Genomic DNA, 20344 nt, shown 5'->3' with positions numbered 1-20344 from the left:
TCCTCTTTCTGCTCCTCCAACATGCCGAGCTTCTTCCGCCTTATGGCCTTGGAAGCTGCCGAGTCTTTTCTCTGGTATGTTCTCTTCTCTGTGTGTCTCCTGCCCCGGCACCACCACCTCGGCTTGGCTGGTCCTTCTGTCACCCCAGTCTCAGTTCACATGTCACCTTAGACCCCCATCACCCTTCCTAAAATAGCCCCACAATCACTCTCCATCATATTATCTCATCAGAGCCCTGGACTTAGGCTGAAATTACCTCGGCTACTTAGGGTTTACTCCTATAAGCCCCACAGAATGTACAGCAGGCCTGAAAGAGGGGCCTTGCATGCCTGGGTCGCTACTTTAGCCCCAGTGCCTCTAAATAAGGCCTGGCTCCCAGCAGGTAGCTGAGTAATTTGTCAATTATTTTAGCTCCATGTTCCAGGATTTGATCATCTACACTGAAGGCTCAGAGACTCTTATCTAGCTGGTGGCTGGAGCTGCTCAGGCCCTCAAAGATGGAGTCAGACAAGCTAAAATGTATTAGAGACAGGGCAGACACCTAAACACCAACTTGTTAATTTACTTTGGAAAAACTTCTATCAAATATTCAGAACTAAACAAATATTCAAACTCCATTCACTACCTTCTCCCCCTAGAGTCAAGCCACATGACAAGCCAAGTCTAGCAGGTAGAGTTAAAAGAAAAAAAAAAAAAAAAAATTGGATCATTATCCATAGTTAATGATATGTCAGCTTAACTGGGCCATGGGATCCCCAGACAGCTGGATAAACATTATTCCTGGGTGTGTCTGTGAGGGTGTTTCCAGAAGAGATTAGCATTTGAATCGGTGAACTTAGTAAAAGCAGAAGGCCCTCCCCAATGTGAGGAGGCATCATCCAATACACTGAGTGTCATAATAGAAAAAAAAAAAAAAAAAGGGGAAGGAAGGTGGAATTCGCTTTCTGCCTGACTAAGCTGGGACACTGATCTTCTCCAGCCCTCAGGGCTCCTGGGTCTCGGGTCTTCAGACCTGGAGTGGAACCTACACTATTGGTTCTCTGGCTCTCAGGCCTTGGAATTACACCACCGGCTTTCCTGTTCTCCAGATGGCAGATGGCAGATGGTGGAACTCCTCAGTCTCCATAATCATGTGAGCCAATACCTTATAGTAAATATATCCTATTTATTGGTTCTATTTCTTTGGCGGTCTCGGACTAATACACACGATAATCATCGAAGTCCCTCTGCTAACATACCTGTTCCAATGGGACAAGATCATGCAGCTGCAGGCTGAAATTCCCTTTTTAGGTAACTATATGAGGTCCAATAGCTAAGATTCTCTCCTCGTTGACAGGGCTAGATTCACACTGAACCAGGGTCCCGTCTGTCCGTCCAACTATACATTCACATTATGGTCCACACCTCTGCTGTGACTTGCCAATAAGGCCCAACTCTGCACATATCACTTGAGTTCAGCAAACTCTTCAGTAGCCCATTTGCAAATTATTAAGCTAGAAAACTATGTGTAATCTAGTCAATTAGATGAGGGTTTGATACATTTTTCCCATTTCCCACCTAAGTCAAAGCCAACACCCCAAGCCAGCCAGACATCATGAAGCCTGAGCACATGGAAACCAAGAGTAGGTCTGCAGATTCTAATCAGCTGGGTAGCAGACCCTGCCCAAAGACATGCTGGAAAGCCCCAAGGGGACATGGGGGTCCCAACCACTTCCCTAAGCCATAAAACTGGCATGAAAGGGAAAGCTTACCCCACAAAAGAGCCATGGACTGCTTACCAGGATTTGGCTCCCAGGGGCCGATATGAGCTTAAATCAAAGGCAGTATGGATAATCCAGACGCGTATAATTCATAGTTGACTACATTACCTCTTTTGAATTTATAATGATGTTGATAATTTGTGGAAAGTTTCTGAGGAATAAGTAATTGATAACATACTCCACATAGCAAGGCAAACTGCCAATGGAGACAATGAGTCGGGATGTATTAAAACAATAGATTCTTTCATTCAACATTTATCAAGCACCTACTAGACACTAGCCCACAGAGTCATCTGTTTTGACACTGGAATCTGCTGACAGAATACGGGCAATAACTACAGGATTCTCGAAGAACCAAGGACCCCAGAGCCTTTGATTATGAAAGACTTCTTGAGCTCCTACAATGTGCTAGACACTGTACTGTGTATGTGCTAAAAATGGAAAAATTAAGACTCAGCTCTAGTTCTTGAGGATCACATAGGCTCGTGGTTTGACAATGTATTTTACTTTTCTTCCTGTATATAACCGTGTACAGAGCCACGTGATAACCATAAAGACTTACTGAGGCAAATTTACCAAGATATACTATTAACATATCTCAATTCGACTAGCTCTATCAGGAGCCTCGACTGAGCTGTACATGTCAAGAATGGTTTCAGCTTTACTTTTATAATACAAAATCACCTGCAGGGACAGATTTTTACAAAACAAACACCCAGTAAAATTTTACTGAGTGAACTGAAAAACCAGTGTAAACCAGTCATGAAAATAACCTAAAAACCAGGCAATTTACAGAAGAAATTCATTAAGAATCTATAGACAAAAAATACACCTTTCATACCATTTAAATACAATTTGAGGATCTTCACATCTCTTTGCTTTAAATATGCATATTGCCTTTGCATAACATCCATCCTCCTAATTTTATATTGCTTATATATAAAGACTTCCTTTTAGTACTTTTAATCTACACCATGATTTCATTTTAACAGTTTGGCTACAATGTGACAATTCTGATGTCTCATTAAGCATCCTAATTTTGGTTATGTTTGGGTAAACATGCTTAGGCTCACAATACATATAAAACTATGTAACTAGTGTTTCATAAAAAAGTCTATTAAATTTCCAAACTTTCTTCTGTTACTTTATAATGATATATAATTATTACCAGTTACAAAAAAGTAAATGCTCATATATGCAAAGTAAATTTTTTTCCAGAATTAGATTTTACTCAGACTTCCCTCTCTACAACGGAAATCATCTATTCATTTGCAAACTGCACACTCCAAAAATATATGTAAATGGAAGAGTGCTGTCTGGTTAAGGGAAGAATAATCATTACATAAAATGTGTTTCAGATGGAAAAACTCACTGCATTTTAAATTATTTAAAAATCGTCTTAAATACACATTACAGAAAAATTGTGTTAAAAACACATCTTAAAGAAAAATAATTAGCAAAAGCCTAAATGACTAATGACTTTGGATTCCTAGGTATGTTTGCTATTAACTGTAATTATCTAAGCAGTTCAATGAACTCACACCAAAGGAATGAGGGGGCAGGGGAGAACTCAGTGAGAACTAAAGCTTTAATTACCTAGTTTCATGAAGAAATTCTTCCTGAGGGAGTAGAAATACTCAGAAAGCAGAGAATGACTGAATAGCACTGCCTGTCACATTTGAGAGTTGGTTACCTAAGATCGGGGTTCTAGAGGAGCTTCCAAGGGGCAAAGTAGAAAAGTGAAAGGAGCTTATCTTTGGAGTTTAACAGTCTGGGTTTCGTCTCAGCACTGCCACTTACTGGCCTTGAGATCTCAGAGAAGTCTCTTCATTTCCCTGGGCCTAGGATGCCTCATCTGAAAAGGATGCAGTTTGCACAAATGACCTCAGAGTCTCTTCTAGTTCTTTTTGCTACCATAAGATCTGCAATGGGCTTCAGTCTGAAATAGGCATTTATTCACTTAACAAGCATTCATGGCATTTTGCTCTAAACATTGTGCTGGACAATGTGAAGATGAGTAAGACAAAGCTCCTTTCTTTTTTTTTAAACATCTTTATTAGAGTACAATTGCTTTACAATGTTGTGTTAGTTTCTGCTGTATAACAAAGTGTATCAGCTTATACGTATACCTATATTCCCATATCCCCTCCCTCTTGCGTCTCCCTCCCACCCTCCCTATCCCACCCTTTTCTTTTTTGAAGGGCTCCCATTCTATCAGGGGATACAGACTTGCAAAGAAACAATGTCAGTCCTAAACTGATCATAAACCTAAAGGCAAAAACTAAAATTAACTTTTTAAGTAAACAGAGCAGAAAAGCCTTGTGACCTTGGGTTAAGCAAACAGTTCTTAAGACATAACACCAAAAATATAAACCATAAAAGAACCTGATAAGCTGGACTTCATTAAAATTTGTAAAATTTGTGCTTCAAAAGACACCATCGGAAGAATGAAAATACAAGCCAAAGAATGGGAGAAAATATTTTGCAAATCACATATCTGATAAGGGACCTGTATTTAGACTATATAAAGAAAATTTACAACTCAATAACAAGACAAATAACCTAATTTAAAAATGGACTCTGGGACTTCCCTGGTGGCACAGTGGTTAAGAATCCACCTGCTAATGCAGGGAACACGGGTTCGAGCCCTGGTCCGGGAAGGTCCCACATGCCGCAGAGCAACTAAGCTCGTGCGCCACAACTACTGAGCCTGCGCTGTAGAGCCCATGAGCCACAACTACTGAGCCCATGTGCCACAACTACTGAAGCCCGTGCACCTAGAGCCCGTGCTCCGCAACAAGAGAAGCCACTGCAACGAGAAGCCCGCGCACCGCAACAAAGAGTAGCCCCCGCTCGCCGCAACTAGAGAAAACCCGCGTGCAGCAATGAAGACCCAACGCAGCCAAAACTAAATAAATAAATTTATAAAAAATAAATAAATTGCTAAATTAAAAAAAAATGGGTTCTGACACATGCTACAACATGGATAAATCTTGAAAACATTACGCTAAGTGAAATGACCCAGACACAAAAGGGCAAATATTGTGTGATTGCACTTATGTGATAAACCTAGAATAGGGAAATTCATAGAGACAGAAAGTAGAACAGAGGTCACCTGGGGCTTGAGGTGAGAGTGGAATGGAGAATTATTGTTTAGTGGGAACAGAGTTTCTGCTTGGGACAATCGAAAAGTTTTGAAAACCGACAGTGGTGATGGTTGTATACAACACTGTGAATGTAATTAACGTCAATGAACTGCACACTTTAAAATGGTTAAAGTGATAAATATCTTACACACAATAAAAATATAATTTTTAAAAATGGGCAGAAGACTCGAGTAGACACTTTACCAAAGAAGACACACAAATGACTGATAAGGACATGAAAAAGTGCTCAACATCATTAGTCATTAGGGAAATGCAAATTAATAGTGCAACGAAATACCACTACACATCCACTATCATGACTATAATCAAAAAGACAGATAATAGCAAGTGTTGGTGAGGATGTGGAGAAACTGGAACCCTCACACATTGCTGGTAGGATTGTAAAATGGTATAGCCACTTGGAAAATTGTTTGGCTACGTTTTAAAAAGTTAAACACAAGCTTACTGCAAGACTCAGCAAGTCCACACCTCGCAATTTACCCAAGAGAAATGAAAATATATCTCCACACAAAGACGTGTACACATGTTCACAGCAGCTTTATTCACAATAGCTGAAAACTGGAAACAACCCAAATGTCCATCAACTAATAAATGGATAAAAGGAATGCTGCATATCCATACAATAGGATACTACTGGGACATAAATATAAATGAAATATTGATGCATGCCAGAACATGGCTGAACCTCAAAAAGATTATGCTAAGTGCAAGAAGCCGGACGCAAAAGACTTCAGATTGTAAGATTCCATTTATACAAAATGTTCAGAAAAGACAAATTACTTATAGAGACAGAAAGCAGATTAGTGGTTGCCTGGGTCTGGGGTAGAAGGAGGGATTATCGGCAAACAGGCTTATATAAATTTGCGGAGTGACTGAAAGGTTTTACAACTGAACTGTGTTGATGGTTGCACAAATTGTACACTTACAATGGGTGGATTTTTGTGGCTTTTAAGCTATACCTCAGTAAAGCTATTAAAATAAATAAACACAAATCTGACATTGGAAAAAAATGAGTCTTGATTTCAGGAAGCATAACTAAAATACAATATCCAGGGAATTCCCTGGTGGTCCAGTGGTTAGGACTCCACGCTTTCACTGCTGAGGGAGCGGGTTCAATCCCTGGATGGGGAACTAACATCCCACAAGCTGCGTGGCACAGCCAAAAAAAAAAAAAAAAAAAAAACAATCTCCATGATGTGAAATAAAGATTTTCCTTAATCTAGTCATATATCTTTTATTCATACATTTTCAAACTACACATATAGGATACTGACATTATTCAGTGACGTTAGCCCAGGCCCTAAATGATCTTAAGCTTTCTGAATTAAATTCTGTGGTCCCTGCGACTGCTCAATAAAAACCAGTATATTTACAAACTCTAAAAATAGACAATATTGGCTTTTTATTGGGTTCATTTTAGAGAAAAATAAAGCAATAAAAGGGAGTCCGAGAAGCGATTCACATCCCTAGATTGTCTGAGTAATAAACTGTATTATATATAATCATTATGACCTAGAAACATTTAATCTGAAGCAGCAAAGGCTGACCTAGTAATTGATTTAATAGCTGTCTTCAGCTACATGAAGGGTATTACAGGGAAACTATTTGACTGGTTCTCCTCTCTTTCCCTTGAGAGCCAAACAAAACAAAAGTGATTTAGTAATCAGCAAGGTACACTGAGATTAAACACAAATAACACTGACAGTAACTGCTATCAAAAACTGGAATACATTTAATATATTTGTTCAAGCTGTTTCCTTGGCAATCCTTAAGACTAGACAAGACAGACAGCTTTGGTCTGAACACAGTACTGCTTGGGAGGGAGGCAGTAGACATGGAACAGGTCTGTGGAAAGGAACACAGCCCACCTGACTTCCACACGCCTTACCTCGATATCCCGATTCAGTTGCTTCACTATGGCAGTTATGTTTCTGATGTGCTCCTCCAAGAAAAGCCTGGCCAAGCGGTCACCTCCCCCTTTGTTTTGCATTTTCTGCAAGCTGTTGACGATGTCGTCTTTGATCCGGAAGGCATGCTCCACGAGGGCGGCCGTGGTTTTCTCGTGGCAGAGGATCCTGTCTTCCAGTTGCTCCACTAGGCTTACGGATGAGTAGGGTGCCATGGTCAGGGACTGGCTGTGTCGGGGCATCGTTCTAACTCGCCTACGGAAGGGAGCCCCACATTGTTAGGGTTGTCAATTGGGAAACAGTCATTTTTAAAGCCAGATTCAAGACTTCCCAGAAAAGGAGAGACAAATTATCTATCCCTACAAGCTAAAGGGGATTTGAGGCAGGGTTTCTACCCGCAAAGAGTTTTCTTGGTGAGCCAGGCAGCAACTTTAAACAATGGTCCCCAGAGAGTTAAGTGCGCTGGTAGCGGGCTCCATGACCTCCCAAAGCAAGAGGCTGAAAGATCAAAGCTTATTAACAAAATTGCTGGACCTGCCCTTCTCCTCCCTCCCTCTAAAGCAGTGGCTACAAACTCAAATGCTTACAAGGGTCAGGCAGGGGACATAAATGAGTGAAGCACACCACAGAGAATACACTAGGGAGTGGTGGGGACTTTGGAGAACTGACAGGGCATTCCTCAACTAAAGGGAGCCACAATTCTGCTCCACCCATGAGTGACCATCTGGGAATGCAGATCCATTTTTCCAGGTCATGTGATATTTCAATAAGAGGCAGGAAATGTAGGCTTGTATGTGAAGTCACCTGATTTCTTAAAATGTTAACAATTCATTAAAAAAGTATTTAAGATGATCCAGGCCAAACAATGTACTTCTATGAGCCAATTCTGGCCTATGGACACGCCACTTCTGATTTAAAAGGGTTAGCAGGGACTTCCCTGGTGGCACAGTGGTTAAGATTCCACCTGCCAATGCAGGGGACACAGGTGTAAGCCTTGGTCCAGGAAGATACCACCTGCCATGGAGCAACTAAGCCTGTGCCACACAACTACTGAGCCTGCGCTCTAAAGCCCACGAGCCACAACTACTGAGCCTGCGTGCCACAGCTACTGAAGCTCGCGCGCCTAGAGCCTGTGCTCCACAACAAGATAAGCCACCACAATGAGAAGCCCACGCGCTGCAACAAAGAGTAGCCCCCGCTCGCCGCAACTAGAGAAAGCCCATGAGCAGAACAAAGACGCAACACAGCCATAAATAAATAAATAAATAAATTTATTTTAAAAAATAAAAATAAATAAAAGGGTTAGCAGGGGGACTTCCCTGGTGGCGCAGTGGTTAAGACTCTGCGCTCCCAATGCAGGGGGCCCAAGTTCAATCCCTGGTCAGGGAACTCAATCCCACATGCATGCTGCAACTAAGTTCGTGTGCCTCAACTAACGAGCCCACCTGCCGCAACTAAGACCCAGTGCAACCAAACAAATAAATTTTTTTTAATAAATAAATAAAAGGGTGAGCAGGGGTATCAGCCCCCAAACCTCCAGAGGTACATTTCACTGTTGACCAGAAGTGCAACTGTACTGAAGGGCTACTGTGAAATCTCCACCTGTCAGGGTCACTGAATAGTGCACAGTATCCTACAACTTAGAAGCCAGAGACGGGACACAACAGTACTACTCTTGCCCTCGAAAAAAGTCATTGTTGGATAATGTAACAGCCACAAGGCTCCTTTTATAATGATCACACCCACTAACAGCCCTCATGGAATTGGTGGAAAGAAAAAGTATACCTTAGATGCATATTTTCCATATATTATACCTTTCCTCGGTGACAAGAGAAGGAAATACAGTGCTCCGTTGGGCCATTTTCTTTTTAATAGTTCACATCTGTTGAAAAAATAAGCATTAAATTACTTAACGGTCTATATCTACAACTTAAATGACCTCTAAAGCTTATTATTAATTTACTAAGGGGATCAAAAGTTATGCTGCCATGCTGATCAATTACATTATTAATACCTTATATCTTATATACAATAGAAACAGAAGATGTCTCCAAATAAGGAGAAAAGAATCAAACATCAAAATGCTTCTGCTAGATACATCAACAAGGACTGTCAAATGGAGTTTCCTTAAGTTTTCTCACCCCATATCTGCATCTCAAGCTTGAGAAACCACTTTTAAAGAAACAACATAGTTTCTTCAATAGGCTTAGTCAGTCCTGTACTTCTCCACAGGAATGTACAGGAAACTACGTTAGGAAATTTGATCTCAGCAAATTTAGTAAATTCCGTAGCAAATTAAGAGCATTATTTAAACATTAATCTTAACAAAACAATGCATGATCAATGGGATCTGATTTGGGGGAACTTGGCTATCCACTAAGAGAATGAGAATGATACTCTTCATTAAAAGCTTCAAAGTGAAAGCAATTATGCTCCAATAAAGACGTTAAAAGATAAATAAATAAATAAATAAAACCTTGAAACTGTATTATAAGATATAATCATTCATATTACATCAGGCATATATAAGGAAGAGTTGATCATCACAATGCATTAGAAATCTGAACAAAATCGGATGGTTTTAAAAATTTCTCATTACTGGAGATTGGTTCAAGATGGCGGAGTAGAAGGACGTGCGCTCACTCCCTCTTGCAAGAGCACCGGAATCACAACTAACTGCTGAACAATCATCGACAGGAAGACACTGGAACTCACCAAAAAAGATACCCCACATCCAAAGACAAAGGAGAAGCCGCAGTGAGACAGTAGGAGAGGCGCAATCACAATAAAATCAAATCCCATAACCGCTGGGTGGGTGACTCACAAACTGGAGAACACTTATACCGCAGAAGTCCACCAACTGGATTGAAGGTTCTGAGCCCCACGTCAGGCTTCCCAAACTGGGGGTCCAGCAACAGGAGGAGGAATTACCAGAGAATCAGACTTTGAAGGCTACTGGGATTTGATTGCAAGGCTTTGACAGGACAGGGGGAAACAGACTCCACTCTTGAAGGTCACACACAAAGTAGTGTGCGCAACAGGACCCAGGGGGAAGGAGCAGTGACCCCATAGGAGACTGAACCAGACCTACCTGCTAGTGTTGGAGGGTCTCCTGCAGAGGCGGGGGGCGGCTGTGGCTCACCGCGGGGACAAGGACACTGGCAGCAGAAGTTCTGGGAAGTACTCCTTGGCATGAGCCCTCCTGGAGTCCGCCATTAGCCCCACCAAAGAGCCTGCAGGCTCCAGTGCTGGGTTGCCTCAGGCCAAACAACCAACAGGGAGGGAACTCAGCCCCACCCATCAGCAGACAAGTGGATTAAAGCTTTACTGAGCTCTGCCCACCAGAGCAACACCCAGCTCTACCCACCACCAGTCCCTCCCATCAGGAAGCTTGCACAGGCCTCTTAGATAGCCTCATCCACCAGAGGGCAGACAGCAGAAGCAAGAAGAACTACAGTCCTGCAGCCTGTGGAAAGAAAACCACATTCACAGAACAATAGACAAAATGAAAAGGCAGAGGACTATGTACCAGATGAAGGAGCAAGATAAAACCCCAGAAAAACAGCTAAATGAAGTGGAGATAGGCGACCTTCCAGAAAAAGAATTCAGAATAATGACAGTGAAGATGATCCAGGACCTCGGAAAAAGAATGGAGGCAAAGATCAAGAAGATGCAAGAAATGTTTAACAAAGACCAAGAAGAATTAAAGAACAAATGAACAGAGATGAACAATACAATAACTGAAATGAAAAACACACTAGAAGGAATCAATAGCAGAATAACTGAGGCAGAATAACAGATAAGTGACCTGGAAGACAGAATGACAGAATTCACTGCCACAGAACAGAATAAGAAAAAATAATGAAAAGAAATGCAGACACCAACATTCACATTATAGGGGTGTCAGAAGGAGAAGAGAGAGAGAAAGAACACGAGAAAATATTTGAAAAGATTATAGTTGAAAACTTGCCTAACATGGGAAAGGAAACAGCCACCCAAGTCCAGGAAGCACAGAGTCCCAGGCAGGATAAACCCAAGGAGAAACATGCCAAGACACATAGTAATCAAATTGACAAAAACTAAAGACAAAGAAAAATTATTAAAAGCAACAAAGGAAAAATGACAAATAACATACAAGGGAACTCCAATAAGGTTAACAGCTGATTTCTCAGCAGAAACTCTATAAGCCAGAAGGGAGTGGCACGATATACTTAAAGTGATGAAAGGGAAGAACCTACACCAAGAGTACTCTACCCGGCAAGGATCTCATTCAGATTCGACAGAGAAATCAAAAGCTTTACAGACAAGCAAAAGCTAAGAGAATTCAGCACCACCAAACCAGCTCTACAACAAATGCTAAAGGAACTTCTCTAACTGGGAAAGACAAGAGAAGATAAGAACCTATAAAAACAAACCCAAAACAATTAAGAAAATGGTCATAGGAACATACATATCGATAATTACCTTAAACGTGAATGGATAAAAGGCTCCAACCAAAAGACACAGGCTTGCTCAATCGATACAAAAACAAGACCCATATATATGCTGTCTACAAGAGACCCACTTCAGACCTAGGGACACATACAGACTGAAAGTGAGGGGATGGAAAAAGATATTCCATGCAAATGGAAATCAAAAGAAAGCTGGAGTAGCAATACTCATACCAGATAAAATAGACTTTAAAATAAAGCATGTTACAAGAAACAAGGAAGGACACTACATAATGATCAAGGGATCAATCCAAGAAGAAAATATAACAATTATAAATACATATGCACCCAACATAGGAGCACCTCAACACATAAGGCAAATGCTAACAGCTATAAAAGAAGAAATTGACAGCAACACAATAACAGTGCGGGGAAAATAAATAAATAAATAACAGTGGGGGACGTTAACACCACACTGGCACCAATGGACAGATCATCCAAACAGAAAATTAATAAGGAAACACAAGCTTTAAATGACACAATAGACCAGATACATTTAATTGACATTTATAGGACATTCCACCCAAAAACAGCAGATTACACTTTCTTCTCAAGTGCACACAGAACATTCTCCAGAACAGATCACATCTTGGGTCACAAATCAAGCCTTGGTAAATTTAAGAAAACTGAAATCTATTAATGATTTCCTTGATTTGATTGAAATCGTATCAGTCATATCTTTTCCAACCACAATGCAATGAGATTAGAAATAAATTACAGGGAAAAAATGTAAAAAACACAAACACATGGAGGCTAAACAATACGTTACTAAATAGCCAAGAGATCACTGAAGAAATCAAAGAGGAAATCAAAAAATACCTAAAGGCAAATGACAACGAAAACACTACGATCTAAAACGGATGGGATTCAGCGAAAGCAGTTCTAAGAGGGGAGTTTGTAGCAATACAATCCTATCTCAAGAAACAAGAAAAATCTCAAATAAAAAATCTAAACTTACACCTAAAGGAACCAGAGAAAGAAGAACAAACAAAACCCACAGTTAGCAGAAGAAATCATAAAGATCAGAGCAGAAATAAATGAAATAGAAACAAAGAAAACAATAGCAAATATCAACAAGACTAAAAGCTGGTTCTTTGAGAAGATAAACAAAATTGATAAACCTTTAGTCAGACTCATCAAGAAAAAGAGGAAGAGGACTCAAATCAATAAAATTAGAAATGAAAAAGGAGAAGTTACAACAGACACCGCAGAAATACAAAGCATCAAGAGGGACTACTACAAGCAATTCGATGCCAATAAAATGGACAACCTGGAAGAAATGGACAAATTCGTAGAAAGGTATAACCTTCCAAGACTGAACCAGGAAGAAACAGAAAATATAAACAGACCAATCACAAACAATGAAATTGAAATTGTGATTAAAAATCGTCCAACAGGGCTTCCCTGGTGGTGCAGTGGTTGACAGTCCGCCTGCTGATGCAGGGGACATGGGTTCGTGCCCCGGTCCGGGAAGATCCCACATGCCACGGAGCGGCTAGGCCCGTGAGCCATGGCCGCTGAGCCTGTGCGTCTGGAGCCTATACTCCGCAACTGTAGAGGCCACAACAGTGAGAGGCCCGCGTACTACAAAAAACAAAACAAAAGACACACAAAAAAATCGTCCAACAAACAGAAGTCCAGGACCAGATAGCTTCACAGGGGAATTCTATCAAACATTTAGAGAAGCGCTAACACCCATCCTTCTCAAACTCTTCCTAAAAACTGCACAGGAAGGAACACTCCCAAACTCATTCTACAAGGCCACAATCACCCTGATACCAAAACCAGACAAAGGTACTACAAAAAAGGAAAATTACAGACCAATATCACTGATGAATATAGATGCAAAAATCCTCAACAAAATACTAGCAAACAGAATCCAACAACACATTAAAAGGATCATACAACATGATCAAGCGGGATTTATCCCAGGGATGCAAGGATCCTTCAATATATGCAAATCAATCAATGTGATACACCATTTAACAAACTGAAGGATAAAAACCATATGGTCATCTCAATAGATGCAGAAAAAACTTTTGACAAACTTCAACACCCATTTATGATAAAAACTCTCCAGAAAGTGGGCATAGAGGGAACCTACCTCAACATAACAAAGGCCACAGATGATAAACCCACAGGAAACATCATTGTCAATGGTGAAAAACTGAAACTATTTCCTCTAAGATCAGAAACAAGACAAGGATGTCCACTCTCGCCACTCTCACTCAACATAGTTTTGGAAGTCCTAGCCACAGCAATCAGAGAAGAAAAAGAAATAAAAAGAATACAAATTGGAAAAGAAGAAGTAAAACTGTCACTGTTTGCACACGACATGATACTATACATAGAGAATCCTAAAGATGCCACCAGAAAACTGCTAGAGTTAATCAATGAATTTGGTAAAGTTGTGGGATACAAAATTAATGCACAGAAATCTCTTGTATCCCTATACACTAACAATGAAAGATCAGAAAGAGAAATTAAGGAAACACTCCTATTCACCACTGCAACAAAAAGAATAAAATACCTAGGAATAAACATAATTAAGGAGGTAAAAGAGCTGTACTCAGAAAACCATAAGACACTGATGAAAGAAATCAAAGATGACACAAAACAGATGGAGAGAAATACCATGTTCTTGGATTGCAAGAGTCAATATTGTGAAAATGACTATACTACCCAAAGCAATCTACAGATTCAATGCAACCCCTATCAAATTACCAACGGCATATTTTACAGAACTAGAACAAAAAATCATAAAATTTGTATGGAGACACAAAAGACCCCGAATAGCCAAATCAATCTTGAGAGAAAACAACAGAGCTGGAGGAATCAGACTCCCTGACTTCAGACTATACTACAAAGCTACAGTAATCAAGACAATATGGTACTGGCACAAAAACAGAAATATAGATCAATGGAACAGGATAGAAAGCCCAGAGACAAACCCATGCACCTATGGTGAACTAATCTATGACAAAGGAGGCAAGGATATACAATGGAGAAAAGACAGTCTCTTCAATAAGTGGTGTTGGGAAAACTGGACAGCTACATGTAAAAGAATGAAATTAGAACACTCCCTAACACCATACACAAAAATAAACTCAAAATGGATTAAAGATCTAAATGTAAGATGTGACACTATAAAACTCTCAGAGGAAAACATAGGAAGGACAATCTTTGACATAAATCACAGCAAGATCCTTTTTGACCCACCTCCTAGAGAAATGGAAATAAAAACAAAAATAAACAAATGGGACCTAATGAAACTTAAAAGCTTTTGCACAGCAATGGAAACCATAAACAAAACGAAAAGACAACCCTCAAAATGGGAGAAAATATTTGCAAACGAATCAACGGACAAAGGATTAATCTCCAAAATATATAAACAGCTCATGCAGCTCAATATTAAAAAAACAAACAACCCAATCAAAAAATGGGCAGAAGACCTAAGTAGACAATTCTCCAAAGAAGACATACAGATGGCCAAGAGGCACATGAAAAGACGCTGAACATCACTAGTTATTAGAGAAGTGCAAATCAAAACTACAATGAGATATCACCTCACACCGGTTAGAATGGGCATCATCAGAAAATTTACAGACAACAAACAAATGCTGGAGAGGGTGTAGAGAAAAGGGAACCCTCTTGCACTGTTGGTGGGAATGTAAATTGATACAGCCATTATGGAGAGCAGTATGGAGGTTCCTTAAAAAACTAAAAATAGAATTACCATATGACCCAGCAATCCCACTACTGGGCATATACCCAGAAAAAAACATAATTCAAAAAGGCACATGCACCCCAATGTTCACTGCAGCACTATTTACAATAGCCAGGTCATGGAAGCAACCTAAATGCCCATCAACAGACGAATGGATAAAGAAGATATGGTACATATATACAATGAAATATTATTCAGCCATAAAAAGGAATGAAATTGGGTCATTTGTAGAGACGTGGATGGACCCAGAGACTGTCACACAGAGTGAAGTAAGTCAGAAAGAGGAAAACAAATACCATATATTTAACACATCTATGTGGAATCTAGAAAAATGGTACAGATGAACCAGTTTGTAAGGCAGAAATAGAGACACAGATGTAGAGAACAAATGTACGGACACCAAGGGGAAAGCGGGGGCAATGGGGGGATGGGATGAACTGGGAGATTCGGATTGACATGTATACACTGATGTGTATAAAATGGATAACTAATAAGAACCTGCTGTATAAAAAATAAATAAAATAAAATTCAAAAAAAATTTCATTACTTAGGTTTCTCAATACTGTTGTTAATTGCCTTAAAACAATGCCTAGTAACTGTGATCTGATTCAGTAATTAGTTCTCATTTAGATGTTGGATTCAAAAAGCATTTCTGATTGAAACCATTGTTTTGGCATCATCTATCCAGTATGTTATTTTTAGAGTTTCAGAATGTGAACATTTGACTTTTCTAGACAAAGAATTTTGAATTTAAACAAAATGCATTTAAGAAAAAAAGTGATTCAGGCCAAACAATCTATAATGCCAAAGGAGTTCTTCAGTATTAAAGATAATAATTTTTGCCATTTAGACTACAAAAATTAAGCCAGTGTGAAAGATGTTAATATTTAGAATCACAGAATCTTTACAATTCTGAAGTTGTAAAATAACTTAGCTGAAGTGTTAATCTATAGAATAACCCAACCTAAGAGACATTTGGCATCTATTATGTAGACAACCTAAACAGGTAAGATAAAAATCCCCTCCCTCAAGGGCTTCACAGCCTACAGAGAAAGGTAGACATCCCCACCAACCAGGAAACACTGGGATAACTGGCTAACTAATCATATGAACAGACAGAAACGCATGGGGAGAAAACACTAACTCAAAAAGTTATATTCACCCTATGTCCACTGCAGCATTATTTAAAATAGCCAAGATATGGACACTACCTAAGTGTGATGAATAGATAATGTGAGATGTACACACACATACACACCCACACACACGCAAATACATACACACATGCACAGTGGAATACTATTCAGCCAGAAAAAAAGAATAAAATCTTGTCATTTGCAACTGTATGATCTTACTTTAAATCTTAAAAAACAAAACAAACACATAAAAACCCCACCAAACTTATAGATACAGAAAACGGAATGATCGTTGCCAGAGCCAGGCACTGGGAAGTAGGCAAAATGGGTGAAGGGGGTCAAAGGAACAGACTTGCAGCTATAAAATAAATAAGCCATAGGAATGTAATGTCAGCATGATGTCTATAGTTAATAATACTGTATTGCATATTTGAAAGATCCTAAGAAAGTAAATCTTAAAAGTTCTCATCATACACACAAAAAATTTTGTAACTATGTGTGCTGACCGATGTCAACCAGACTTATTGTGGTGATCATTTTGTAATATATACAAATATAGAGTCGTTATGTTGTATACCTGAGACTAATATAATGCTATATGTCAATTATACCTCAACGTAGAAAAAAATATTTTTAACATTAAAAAAAAAAAAAAACATGGGGAGGAAAAAGGGAGAGGGCTTTGTTTTTTTCCTGGGTAGCAACTAGCTCAGGGAAGAACTGATGAGAATGAGTAGGAGTTCCCAAAGTAGAGAACAGAGAGGTTGTGCCATACTTTCTCTGTGCCACACTCCGGGATTCCCTCTACTTCCTTTACTCTCAACACACCCCAGCCTAACCCCTTCTTCAGCCTCATCCCTGGCCACTCCATACCAGAGCCCAGTTAACTCTAACCCACCCCAAAGCCACGCCACCTACCACTGTCCTGCAGCACGTTGCTGCCATCATACCTTTGCCTGTGTGCTCCATCAGAAATGCTCTTCCCACCTCTGCCTGCCGAGAAAACTCGTACTAATCCTGTAAGGCCCCACCAGCCCTTCAATTCAATAAAATGGCTCCCTCGTGTGTATCCTTTAGCTCTTTATTCTGTGTGCTTTATACTACTTACTATGTCCTATTATTCTTAGCTGTTTAATAGTCTGTCTCCCCTACTAACTTATATGCTCCTTCAGGGCATGTTTCAAATCTTAACGGACACAGAGCTGACCTATGAGAATCCACACAATGGACTTCCCTGGTGGCGCAGTGGTTGAGAATCTGCCTGCTAATGCAGGGGACATGGGTTCGAGTCCTGGTCGGGGAAGATCCCACATGCCGCGGAGCAACTGGGCCCGTGAGCCACAACTACTGAGCCTCCGCGTCTGGAGCCTGTGCTCCGCAACAAGACAGGCCGCGACAGTGAAAGGCCCGCGCACCGCGATGAAGAGTGGCCCCCGCTCTCTGCAACTAGAGAGAGCCCTCGCACAGAAACGAAGGCCCAACGCAGCCAAAAATAAATAAATAAATAAATATTTTTTTTAAAGAAAGAATCCACACAATGACAGCCTGATTAGCGTTCCAGTGTCAGAAACTGCAGCAATAAAGGCATCAGAGAATACGGTTTAGTTAAAAGTATAGTTCTCTACTGAGACCGAATCCCAAACATTAGTCACTCAATATAATACCTGGGAATGAATGGAGACCTTTGCAATGCCTTCTTCTGAAAGTCATTTCATCCACCTGGAATTATCCTGCCTGAGCTACAGAAGCCCAGCTACATCCCCTTTCTGAAAAAGAAGTCTACCCACCACTCACTGTCTGAGATTGCTTTTCAATAACACACCTCCCTGTAACAAACCAAGCACTATGCACTCTCTGTGAGAGAAAATGTCACGTGGCATGAGTCCACAACACACATTGACGTCTGTTCAGAATTGGTGCCCTTTTCATGAGTGTGGTGGGCAAGTGTTTATCTGTTAGGTCTCTTGATTGCTTAGTATCATGATTCTTTGCCAGAACAAAGGGATCGATATTCCTAATGAATAAGGATTAAAAATAAATGTCACTGGATTAAGTGACTTATCAAAAATTGTTTCCAGATCTTCCTATTAATTCTGGCTCTCTTGCCTGAGGGCATCAGCTCTTGCACGTTTATAAATCTCATCTCTAGCACCACAAGTGGGTCTGCAACACTATCAGGCAGGTCTGGGTCGTACACTGTTTTGATCGTGCCATATTTTGCTGTTATAATATCAATCTCCAGTTTATGAGTTTAAAAACTTGGGGAAATCAGGGGAAGGGACAGGTAGGTAGAGCAATGACAGAAGAATTGAAAGAAATAAGAGAAAGTAAAATTACAATGCCCAAAATATGCAATACATCAACAGAATTTGGAGGTTAAAAGAAGAGTAAAGGGAAATGCTATTATCTAAACCAAAATAGTTATTTCTGATTATAAGCATTCTGAGATATTCTCAGATACATATATAGTATTTAATGACAAAAGGAAACATTAATCCCAATAAATTGTTCTATTTTTGTAAGTAAGATGACATTGGATAGAAATACCTACATATCATTTTAATGTAAAATGATACATGAACTTAACAAATTAAAATGACAATTTTTACGGAAACATTAAAATTTAGTTTTTCAGTTTACTATTACAATACAGCACTGATGTGTTCTGCTGAGTGTCAGAATTAAAAAAATAGGCAAAGCATTTATGAATTAAGTCGTTGTAATGTGGTGGTGGGGGAAAAAAAAAGCTGATTTCCTTATAGTTAAAAATAGAGTGAAAGGAGAGAGGGTGGAGAACGGTGGAAGGCGTGTCTAGGAAGACAGGTGGGAGTGTTCCTTAACTGATCTCTGAGGCCAGGCTCAGGCTTGGACTCTGTCCTGGGGCAGCAAGGACTGATCAGGGATGGGAAACTCAAGGGCAGTGAACAGCCAGCGGCGAGAGCATCTCAGAATAGGGGAGAGGTTGCAGTGGCAGATGCTGGACCAGGAATCCCTCCTGGGAGGGACAGGATGGGGCCCAGGAGGGAAGAGGGGCTGAGGGTTCCCTCAGAGCCTCTTTACTCCTTTCTCTCCATTGCTATTCAGCTCTTCTCCCTCCCCTCTCACTGCCTCCTCTCGCTTGATTTTCCCTTTTCCTCCCACTCACCCCTCTCCATTCATCTTCTTTTGCTCTTTCCCTCTTCTTAACTTTCTCTTTCCACAGTCCATTTTCCTTCCCTCTACCATCTCTCCTTTCCCTCCTTTGCGCTCTCCCTTTCCACAGCTACAGTCCAACATACTTTTCCATCGTGGAAGACATGGGTGGTGGGGTCAGGAAGGTCCTTATTTGAAGCCCGGCTTCCCCAATAACTATGATCCTAGTGGGCTTGTCGGGTTGGGGACCACAGAACTAATAGCTGCTCCCTCTTTGGAGTGCTGACCCCATGTCAGGCATTCATGCAGCATGGTTGTGCGCATTAACGGAATTCATCCTCACAATCATTCGTGAAGGGTCTGATCTTATCACCTCCATTTAACCAGAGGAAACAGAGACCTAGAAATGTTCAGCAACTGGCCCGATGTCACAGGAAGGAAGACAGCAGGGATCTGAGCCTAGGGCTCCGGCCTTTTCATCAGCAGGCATCACTCATAGAGAGGTGGTGGGGTGTCCAGAACAGAGTCTGGCCTCGGGGCACTGGATATGCTTCCAAAAAGGGCTGTTCCTTTCTCTTCCCTGCTTAATGTCCTTTCATCACATCTGACAGAAAATATATCTGTTTTTTAAAGTAAAACTTTATATAAAAGGTTCAGCAAATATAGTATTCATTTGTTTAAAGCCCTATTATATTGTTTATTGTGGTGGGTTAGTGGGGAAATCATTAGGTACTTGCTATCACCCTTTCATTTGGCCAAAGCTGTTCCTCCGGCACCGATGTGTGCTGAGGTTACAGCTGGACTGAAGCCATGCTACTGTCACTTGTGTTTTTGAAACCAGAGCACATACATGAAAAAAACAATTTGCGGGAATACCCTGGCGGTCCAATGGTTAGGACTCTGCACTCTCACTGCCGAGGGCCTGAGTTTGATCCCTGATCACGGAACTAAGACCCCACAAGCCTCGCAGCACAAGCCACACACACACACACACACACACACACACACACACACACACACACACA

General features: G+C 40.5%; 1 protein-coding gene across 3 annotated transcripts in view; it reads right to left on the bottom strand.

The window, feature by feature from the left end:
• FAM81A (family with sequence similarity 81 member A) overlaps positions 1-20344 on the bottom strand; it is a 76206-nt gene that overhangs the window by 41786 nt on the left and 14076 nt on the right. Inside the window, exons 2-3 of one of the 3 annotated variants that reach the window (XM_029239105.1) lie at positions 8620-8716; positions 6816-7089 (exon numbers count right to left, since the gene is read on the bottom strand). In XM_029239105.1, coding sequence (XP_029094938.1) covers positions 6816-7089; positions 8620-8639 — 294 coding nt within the window. In that variant the 5' untranslated portion in view covers positions 8640-8716. Of the gene's footprint in view, positions 1-6815; positions 7090-8619; positions 8919-20344 lie in introns of those variants that run through there. The other 2 variants (XM_029239104.1, XM_029239103.1) reach the window with 2 other exon arrangements.

The sequence above is a fragment of the Monodon monoceros genome, unplaced genomic scaffold (assembly GCF_005190385.1).
Source record: "Monodon monoceros isolate NGI ecotype Baffin Bay Population unplaced genomic scaffold, NGI_Narwhal_1 Super_Scaffold_21, whole genome shotgun sequence".
NCBI classification, from domain to species: Eukaryota; Metazoa; Chordata; class Mammalia; order Artiodactyla; family Monodontidae; genus Monodon; species Monodon monoceros.
The sequence above is the reverse complement of the archived record's forward strand: the minus strand, read 5'-3'. Positions and strand labels throughout refer to the sequence as shown.